General features: G+C 36.0%; 2 protein-coding genes across 2 annotated transcripts in view; both read right to left on the reverse strand.

The window, feature by feature from the left end:
- The window catches only part of LOC108744142 (pickpocket protein 28), a 37903-nt gene extending 37074 nt beyond the window's left edge, over positions 1 to 829 (reverse strand). The window contains exon 1 of the mRNA XM_025973802.1: positions 753 to 829. The gene's annotated coding sequence lies outside the window, so the exon portion shown is untranslated. The remainder of the gene's footprint in view (positions 1 to 752) is intronic.
- A 7375-nt stretch (positions 830 to 8204) lies between these two features.
- Positions 8205 to 9343, reverse strand: LOC112904232 (endopolygalacturonase 1-like). Its single transcript, XM_025973772.1, has one exon. It carries the CDS (start codon positions 9341 to 9343, stop codon positions 8270 to 8272), a length of 1074 nt encoding a protein of 357 aa, XP_025829557.1. The 3' UTR covers positions 8205 to 8269.
- Between the last annotated feature and the right edge of the window lie 1486 nt (positions 9344 to 10829).

Below are 10829 nucleotides of genomic sequence, written 5' to 3' on the forward strand. Positions count from 1 at the left end.
CATTCTTAAACAATATTCAAAGGTAAAACTAATGGAAAAATGCATAAAAATATTGAGAAAGTTATATAAAACATTATTTAAATATCTTTATCAATAGTGTAGGTTAGGTTAGGTTATCGGGTTTTGTTCAAGTGACCACCCTCTTTCGATCCCCCACCTCCACCCGCTTGAAAATATTTTTTTTATTGAATTTTATTTGAATTATAGTGTATGAAAACTGTCAAAATAATCAACTTTCAACCCCCATAACTTTTTATGTGGGTGAGATCGCCGCAAAATTTTTATGGGGTTTTACTCAGATGACCACCCTCATTCGATCCCCCCTGCCCCCACCCCATCTAACCCCCATAACTTTTTATGGGGGTGTGACCGTCACGAACTTTCTATGGTACAGTAGTGGGGAAGACCTCCTTTTTAGACTCCCCTTTCAGGGGTGGGGGCCATCATCTAGACCTTTACCGTACATTTAAACAGGAACAAGAATAGAGTGAAGTGCTTGGGAGGTGCAAACCGTTTTGTATGAATTCGCAAGTCTCGTGAACTGACCATTAAGGAAAACGTTCTAGAAAAAATTCCTAATCAGTCGGCCGGATATTGTTTTATACACAAATAGTAAACAAAACATGTGTTTTATCTTAACTATGCCTTTCGTTCCAACAGTATGTATCAGATTAAATGAGCAAGACCAAGACTGGGACAGTCTTGTTTTGCCCATCACTACCGAGAATTTGCACCTGCTTTGAAGTACTTACCTATTTTCTTTTTTGAAGTATTTATTTGCTACAGTAATAAATATAGTTGTTCGAATGAACAAATAATTATGACTGTAATCACAAGCTTATATTCTTATAATTTTCTTTTCAGCATGTGACAGATACCTGTCATCCGCTCTAAAAGTGCCTACTTCAGATAAATATGCTCTATAGCTTTATTAACGTAAACAAAGTACTTAATTAAATTTACTGCTTATATTACAAAATTTACACATTCGCAAACATGGAAAAATGTTAATTAGGTTATTTAATATTGCTATGCATTAATAACTATTATCATTTATAAATATTTATGGTTTTGATATTTCCAATAACGTTTAGCATTTATGGAAATCTAGGAACTATTTCTGAAAAACAGAGTTGAAGATAACTAAAAAGAAATGCTTGAAAACAAAAATATAATGATTTATTCGACCTTCCCAATTTATAATTAATAATATACATCTGTATTGATATGAAATTCCTACAATAAAATAGCAAATACACATAAGGTTTTGGACCTTTCTGATTTCGGAAAAACACTTAATTTCAGTCTTCTTTTTTGGCTTTTCTTGAAAACCCTTGAATTTTCTAATTTTCTCTCTGAATTCTTGTCTTCTCTCCACATCCTCTCCAACAATTTTCATTTCTTCCATGTCTCTTCTGACCTCCTTGATCCATGCCATCTGTGTCTTGGGATTTCTGTCGAAATAGTTGAATATTCTCTTCGTCAGCTTTTCTTCATCCATTCTCTTAATGTGCCCGTAGAACGTCACTCTTCTTCTCCTCATTGTGTCTGTTATTCGTTCTATTTTTGCATAGATCTATTTGTTGCTTCTCAGTATTTATACTATTATTATTTACATGGTTTTTTGTTTCATTTCATATTATTAGTGGCGAATTTAACAGGTTTCAAAAGGGACATTACCGACTTCAGATCCTCTCAGCAGGGCCCCGTTTAGCCGTTTAGCAGGTAGTTTAAATGCGAAATCATTTCCACGTTGTTTTACTGCCTTGACCATTAAATAAACTTGATTTTGAACCATGCGGCAGGGAATTGTGCTGGTTCTCCAATGAAAGTATTCTTTGAGACAGTTTTACCTTTTTACAAATGTTTCTTGCAATCACATTGACGGTGGGACGAAATTTTAGAGGAAAGCCAAAAATCCACCACGAAGCTCAAGCGAATTTAACATTCATCTCTTTAGAGACTTGAAAATAATAATATTTAAATCAATCATTAAATNTTGGCTTTTCTTGAAAACCCTTGAATTTACTAATTTTCTCTCTGAATTCTTGTTTTCTCTCCACATCCTCTCTAAAAATTTTCATTTCTTTCATGTTTCTTCTGACTTCTTTGATCCATGCCATCTGTATCTTGGGATTTCTGTCGAAATAGTTGAATATTCTCTTCGTCAGCTTTTCTTCATCCATTCTCTTAATGTGCCCGTAGAACGTCACTCTTCTTCTCCTCATTGTGTCTGTTATTCGTTCTATTTTTGCATAGATCTATTTGTTGCTTCTCAGTATTTATACTATTATTATTTACATGGTTTTTTGTTTCATTTCATATTATTAGTGGCGAATTTAACAGGTTTCAAAAGGGACATTACCGACTTCAGATCCTCTCAGCAGGGCCCCGTTTAGCCGTTTAGCAGGTAGTTTAAATGCGAAATCATTTCCACGTTGTTTTACTGCCTTGACCATTAAATAAACTTGATTTTGAACCATGCGGCAGGGAATTGTGCTGGTTCTCCAATGAAAGTATTCTTTGAGACAGTTTTACCTTTTTACAAATGTTTCTTGCAATCACATTGACGGTGGGACGAAATTTTAGAGGAAAGCCAAAAATCCACCACGAAGCTCAAGCGAATTTAACATTCATCTCTTTAGAGACTTGAAAATAATAATATTTAAATCAATCATTAAATTTAGAAAGGATGTAGATATTAGATTAATTAATTACAGATTTTGTAATTTTATCTTGGGCACTGTTTTCGCGTAAAATGAAATAGAATGTCAAATTACAATAATTAAGCATTTGAAAAAATATGAAGTATTTTTTTTCTCAAACTCTTTTTTATAGTTAGGTCGTTATCTGAGGCAAGTAAGGAGCGGGACCAGCGACATAGCACAAAACGAAATCTTTGTGTCATCATCATAAGGTCGCCTGTCCTAAGACTGGTTGGAGACGCACCACCACTCTTTCCTATCCTGAGCTAATACTCGCATTTCCCTAAAACTAGAACAACCCATATCCTTAACTATTTGCGAATAGTAATTTAATCTAGTTCTACCTCTACCCCTTTTAAGCTCTCCATCTTGATACTAGATTCACTGGGATTCAAGAACTGGGTTAGGATCCGAATCTTTGAAATGATCCATAGCCCGTGACCCGACTTTCCAAAAAGATCCGAATTTCTCATCACTGGTTTTCGGGTTTTTGATGCCAAAGAATCTCGGAGAAGATGATTTGAAAGCCAGTACTACCACATTAATGAAGAAATATTCCAAACTCATCATTGATTTAAAATATGAACTGATCAGTTTTACTGACATGTATTTCTTAAAAATTGTGATTAGTAGAGATGGACTTAGATTAGATTACTCTTCATAAATAGTTAAGGGTGTGGGAAGTTTCACGGAAATGCGAAGATTAGCTGACTATAGGAAAGAGTGGAGGCACGTGTCCAACAAGTCTTAACACTGACGACCCTATAACGATGATGCAACCTATTGATTCAGCTAGTGTTGTCGAATGTGTTATGAATTCTTTGAAAATTGTTAAAGGATATTCATGAGTTTCTTTAGCTGAAAACACATTAAAACACATCCTAGTTGTGTCTAGAAAACTGCAGTAGGTACCAAAAAGTAAATAACTGTATCTTAAAGGCGAAGATAGACTGAGCATAATGGGAATGAACACCCTGTATATTCTCCTTTTCTGATTATAGTGCTCATGATATCAAAAATATATGCATTGCAAGGACTCATAATCGCTAAAGTCATTACGTTTTTAATCTTATTCATGTTTTCATGTTTATATTGTATCATAAATAACGCGTTTTAATAATACTATTTTTATTTTTTACTAATAGGAATTACCCAGTCTAAAAGATAAGTTAAATTTTTCTGTGTTTTGAAGTTCCACTTCAGAAAAATTTTGGGCAATCTTGTCCAAATGTAAACCCGAGTAAAATTATTCTTCACTCTACCGAATTACGACTAAACTAGCTCCATAAATTTCTCTAAAATATTACCGGAAAAGGTCCGTTTGCAGGACTAAAACGCCGATTGTGTACGAATGGAGTACTGCAACAGTACCGCATTTAGTACGAAAAGAACACGGATACAGCACCGATTGCTTTCCAGAAAGCTACTGAAATACCTACCACCAAAAAACTCTAAACTTTTGGGTGTTTCATTCCCACCAGCCAGTAATGCTGGTGGGCGGGCAGTCCCTCCGGACTATGCCGGAAGGTAGGGCGGAAGGCCCTCTTCAGCCTGCTTTCAGGAATCGTGGGAATGGGTGGGTGGTGGTTCGGGTGAGAAAGATGAGACGGACGAAATGAAGACAGAAGAGAATGAAAGATTACCTGTGGAATATTACTGCCCCAGCATTTGCCTAGGTGATCCAAGGAAACCACAGAAAAACTTGGACTAAGGCAGACGAACCCGGAATCGAACCGGCGTCCTCCCGAATGCTAAGCAATGGTCTAGACCTCTAGGCCATGCCGCTCGGTGAAAATACCATCGAAAGTGCGACGTATTTATACTAAAAAAGCGCAGAAATAGCACTAAAGGAATACAGTGGACCCCCGGTAATCCGACAAACAGTTTGCAGGGCAGTGTCGGATTAGCAAATTTGTCGGATTATAGAGTAGTGCCTAAGACCTCCTTATAGTCCGGATTTTTTTTACATTTTTCTTTAATTGTCAGTGTTTTGTGCTTTCGCTTCTGAGCTTGTGACGACATTGCTAGCTACGAATACGTATTACACAATGAATAAACACTAAATAATGAACATGATCATCACATGTAGTCAAATTCAAACTAAGCAATCAGAATCAAAACAATACTCTACGCGTATTAGCGAAGATTGTCAAAAAAATATTCAATACATAATAATGCCATGCCGGATTACAGGCGGTGCCGGATTAGCCAGGGGCCGGATTATCAGGTGTCCACTGTACTAAAAAAATTATTTTTGTATGTGATGCTGTTTTAGTGCTATTATAGTATGTTTCTTGGCGAGGCGCTGTTTGAGGGCTCTTTCGGATCTTTTTTAATATGGTGCTAGTTTGGAGCTGTTTTAGAGTTTCAAAGGGTAGTGTTTTGACTATAATTTTAGAATTTAAATTTTCGTCTAATTTGTAACAACTATTTCACTGGTAATTTAGATCATTTTTAGATATTTGGAGGCGATTCGGTGGTGTTATAATTCTAACCTAAAGTAAATAATTTTGTTGCATTGCTGCTAAAGGAATCGCTCCTATGATATGCGATAACGTCATGAGCAAACTATAATAATCGACAACCGCACATATCGTCAGTAATTATCAATTAATCAATCATTTTCCTTTATTTGCTGCTCGTATTTGATACCTACGTAAAAAGATGTCCATTCTAACCTTCATTAAAATATATGTGTGCGATTTAATCTGTAAGTATAAGATAGTCCGAAAATGTGAAGGTAATTTGAATTATTGCATGTGTTTACACCTATGACGTTAGTTGATCGGATAGGAAAATTTTATGCACGTTGAACAACGCTTTTGAATCGAAAGTTACAAGAAGCCGTCGCATATTAGACACTTTAAAATATTGAAGAGTACGACGATTAATATAAAACGGCTTCATATGCCTTCAAGCAAATTAAACTTTTATGGTAACTACTTAACTCGTTTTAGGCTTTGTTTACATAATATGTATATCGTATATTAACAAAGGTATTCCAAAGTAATTATCTTAAAAGATACACTAATGAACTGTGATTAACTATACGTATACGTTTTAATAATACAATTAGGCACCGTAAAAATGACATTTATATTTATTAACTGGAATGAAGCATATCTATTAGACCGAATATCGTTAATGTATGAGGTCTGTTCAACAAGTATTGCGAATTTTGTATTTTTTTAAAAATTATATTATTTATTTGTACATGAATATATATTTTGTTCCCTTCAAAGTATTTCCCGCCAGACATTATACACTTGTGTCAACGTTTTTTCCAATCCTCGAAGCACTTCAAAAAATCATTTTTTGTGATCTTGTTCAGCTCCTCCGTCGATGCCGCCTTTATCTCTTCAATCATAGAATAGCCTCGTCTTTTCATAGGCATCTTCAGTTTCGGGAACAAGAAAAAGTCACAAGGGGGTAAATCTGGGGAATACGGTGACTGCAGTATTATTAGTGTGTTGTTTTTGGCCAAAAAATCGCGGACAAGTAACGATGTTAAGCAGGGGCGTTACCATGGTGCAAAAACCAATTTTTGTTCTCCCACAAATCCGGGCGTTTCTGGCGGATTACTTCGCGCAAATTACGCATAACTTGCAGGTAATATTCCTTATTGATCGTTCTACTCTGTGGCAAGAACTTATGATGTACTACGCCCCTGCAATCGATGAAAACTGTAAGCGAAACCATCATATTCTACCTGAGTAAAACCCCATTAAAAATATGCGGCGCTCTCACCCCCATAAAAAGGTATGGGGGTTGAAAGTTGATTATTTTGATAATTTTCATACACTATAGTTCAAATAAAATTCAATAAGAAAATTATTTTCAAGCGGGTGGAGGTGGGGGATCGAAAGAGGGTGGTCACTCGAACAAAACCCGANGGGGGTGAGGGTAAAGGGGATCGAAAGAGTAAAACCCATTAAAAATTTGCGGCGGTCTCACCCCTATAAAGGTCATGGGGGTTGAAAGTTGATTATTTTGACAATTATCATACACTATAATTCAAATAAAATTCAATAAAAAAAATATTTTCAAGCGGGTGGAGATGGGGGATCGAAAGAGGGTGGGCACTTGAACAAAACCCGATAACCTAACCTAACCTAACCTAACCTACCTTATTGATAAAGATATTTAAATAATGTTTTATATAACTTTCTCAATATTTTTATGTATTTTTTCATTAGTTTTACCTTTGAATATTGTTTAAGAATGACTATATAAATATTTACATGCCTAGAAATGTATAAAATTTGCATGTTTATTAACTTTTTATGGGGGTGTGACCGTCACGAACTTTTTATGGTACAGTGGTGGGGGAAACCTCCTTTTTCGATCCTCCTCATCCCCATCCCCGAAGGGGGTGAGGGCCATCATCTAGACCTTTACCAAGTCTTTATCTCTACATTCTATTGTTTGAAAAGGCTGATGGTTTCGAATGAAGAGGTCATTGTTTATTGGTTGGGTAGACCCATAGGTAATACATAATCAGGCTGTAAACAGATAATCTAAGAAGAAGAAGTATACAGTCAGTCTGTGTTGGTTTCGCCCATGAGCGAACGAAGTGTGTGTATCGAGAATGATACAGAAATAACAATTATAAATAGCATGCTTTCAATCCTGGTGCACTGTTGTCCGGCCAAAATAGCCAGGGTTCCTTCGAGTGGGGTTACTCGCAATTGGGGGTGTTGCGGGCTACTCCAATGACATGATTCTGGTGGCGAGGGTACCTTCATGTAAGTGCCCCACACCCGGTTATTGAGATGCTAGAATAGAAATACGTATATACAAAACTGGTAATATATTGGATACTTGTACAATCTTTATGGTCTAACTGAGCTAGGGGGAAAGATAACACCCCGATGAGTACATTAATGCTTATTTGTCAGTAACTGTTAGTTTATTTTGGGTCTACCGGACTATCTGTTTGACCATCCTAAGAGCAGTCAGGATCTGTTGGGGAAAAGAATCCGTGTTATTAGGTGAGACGAATTACACCTGATCTCTATTATTTATTGTTTTCTTATGTATTATGTATTTACAACGCTCTGTAAAATTCATCTAGTTAACATTCCATAATGGGCCGAAAATTGACATGCGCGGTTTTATATTCAGTATTTATGTCGGTTTTTGTAAATAACATAATTGTGTTGGAATATATCTCAAACCGCACCCAAAAACTGATGCAACCAATGAAGTCTGCATATATTCTTACATAGTTCTTGTCCCTTGGAGGCTTAGTGCCACAGCCAGTGGAAAATTAACGTGCGCATTTTCACGTCCGGTTTCTAGGGGTGGTTTTTGTATATAACATGGTTATATTTCTTTATCTCAAACCGCACCCAAGAGCTCTTGTCACCATTGGAATCTGCATATATTCTTTCATAGTTTTTCGTACCTCGGAACGATTAGAATAATTGTGTAGGTAATCTACTTTAAAGGCAAAAGATGAAATTGTTGGTAAACATTCTATTAAAAAAGTCAATCGTGGATCGTATTTTGAAACATTCAGAAAATATTTATTTGCTATTTATACATATATGATATAATTGTGTTTAACATTCAACTCCTGAATTTGGTGGGACTCCAGTACAGGTGAAGTTGTTCAATATGCTGCCTGTAACACTAACGTTGGTCCATTTCCAGTCTGAGGCTACACCGTCTGCAAGAAGCACGAAGACGTTGACTGCATATTCTCGTACCCAACCGTGAATATTATTAAGAGTAAAGTTTCTAATAATGACTCCCGCTGTAGGATGTCCGGTGGGTCCGGTATTCAGATAGTCGCCTCGTACCAATATACCAAAATTGGTAATATTTCTCATAGTTATATCTTCGTACTTAATGTCAAGTACATGGCCTGTTGCGTTTACGGCGGTTTTAATCCGAATTCCGTTTTCCGAATTTACCACAGTGCAATTTTTAACGTGAACATTTTCGACCACCGTACCGATGGATATTCCATGACCACCGGAACAGTAGTTGTGAAAAAAATTACAATTTGTTCCTGAACCGATCCCGAGACAATCGTCTTGATTAACGATGCTACTGTTTTGAATCGTTATATCGTTAGAATTGTTCAAATCAAATCCGTCAGTGTTATGCCCACCCCTTGTATCCCCGTCCAAATTATCTATTATGATGTTCGAAAACACGACATGATTGCAGTGGGTAACGGAAAAAACATGTTTCGGGGTATTTCTTACGTTCAACCCTGTGACAGTGGAATAGTTTAAGTTGGTAGCCTTGAAAAATTTCGGCTTTAATTTGCCACCATTTCCACCGAAGCTGTCCCACCACCTTTCACCATGGCAATCGAAAAGGTGTCCAGGTTCTCCAATAACAGTAACGTTTGAGCCTGATACTACAATAAAATCTCCATTCCATTCTTCGTATTCGAATCTTATGATTCCTCTGAAAATTATTCTAGTACCACTCTGAAGTCTTGTTAATAATAAAGTTCCATTTGCAGGCACTGTCAAGTTTTCTATTACAATCTCAGTGCATTGTCGCTGAATAGAGTTAAGATTGTCCAACGAATTGCCCGTCAGTTTGCAGTTATTATTTTGTGTGGAAACTGTCGCAACTACAATTGCTAATCCAACCAACACTTTTAAATACAACTTCATAATGGTAATGAAAGTCTTGCGTAGTTAGTTAAATTGATTGCTGTTTTTTTAATTTGGGCGGTGGCGATGTTCAGTGTAAGTGCTAAAAGGTAAAAAGCTTGTTATTTTTATCAGACATTCAGTACAGTAGTAACAAAAAAATAATGCTTTTAACTATTAAATGGTTAAAAAAACTAGAACTCTACATATGTTTATGGTAGTTAAGTCTTCATCTAGTCCCAGGTAGAAAGTGATCAATGNGATGGATATTCCATGACCACCGGAACAGTAGTTGTGAAAAAAATTACAATTTGTTCCTGAACCGATCCCGAGACAATCGTCTTGATTAACGATGCTACTGTTTTGAATCGTTATATCGTTAGAATTGTTCAAATCAAATCCGTCAGTGTTATGCCCACCCCTTGTATCCCCGTCCAAATTATCTATTATGATGTTCGAAAACACGACATGATTGCAGTGGGTAACGGAAAAAACATGTTTCGGGGTATTTCTTACGTTCAACCCTGTGACAGTGGAATAGTTTAAGTTGGTAGCCTTGAAAAATTTCGGCTTTAATTTGCCACCATTTCCACCGAAGCTGTCCCACCACCTTTCACCATGGCAATCGAAAAGGTGTCCAGGTTCTCCAATAACAGTAACGTTTGAGCCTGATACTACAATAAAATCTCCATTCCATTCTTCGTATTCGAATCTTATGATTCCTCTGAAAATTATTCTAGTACCACTCTGAAGTCTTGTTAATAATAAAGTTCCATTTGCAGGCACTGTCAAGTTTTCTATTACAATCTCAGTGCATTGTCGCTGAATAGAGTTAAGATTGTCCAACGAATTGCCCGTCAGTTTGCAGTTATTATTTTGTGTGGAAACTGTCGCAACTACAATTGCTAATCCAACCAACACTTTTAAATACAACTTCATGATGGTAATGAAAATCTTGCGTAGTGAGTTAAACTGATTGCTGTATTTTTGATTTGGGTGGTGGCGATGTTCAGTGTAAGTGCTATAAAACGTAAAATGTTTGTTATTTCTATCAGACATTCAGTATAGTATAAACAAAAGAAAATGCTTTTAACTATTAAATGGTTAAAAAAGTAGAACTCTACATATGTTTATGGTAGTTAAGTCTTCATCTAGTCCCAGGTAAAAAGTGATCAATGAAATTAGCTTGCATTAAGGTAATTTTGTAAGTGTTAGCTTCAAACTAGCTAACTGACTAAGCATGGTACAAGGTTAGTTGGTAACGCTTTAGAACGCTAACAGTAAGCTTACGATTGTAGCTTATATAAACAATGACAATTTAGCTTTTAGCTAACTATAAGATAACAAATAAATCTTATTTTAAGAATGTACAGATTAGGTATGTTAAGTAAAAAAAAGCGCTCGGTGAGAAAAAGAATTTATTTAATATTTTAAAAAGGTATTTTTGGCTACAGCAGTTTTGTTTTACAATTTTCGGTTCTACAGGTTTATAAATTATTTTTTTTTT

This window comes from Agrilus planipennis, unplaced genomic scaffold (assembly GCF_000699045.2).
Source record: "Agrilus planipennis isolate EAB-ADULT unplaced genomic scaffold, Apla_2.0 scaffold18, whole genome shotgun sequence".
Classification (NCBI taxonomy): Eukaryota; Metazoa; Arthropoda; class Insecta; order Coleoptera; family Buprestidae; genus Agrilus; species Agrilus planipennis.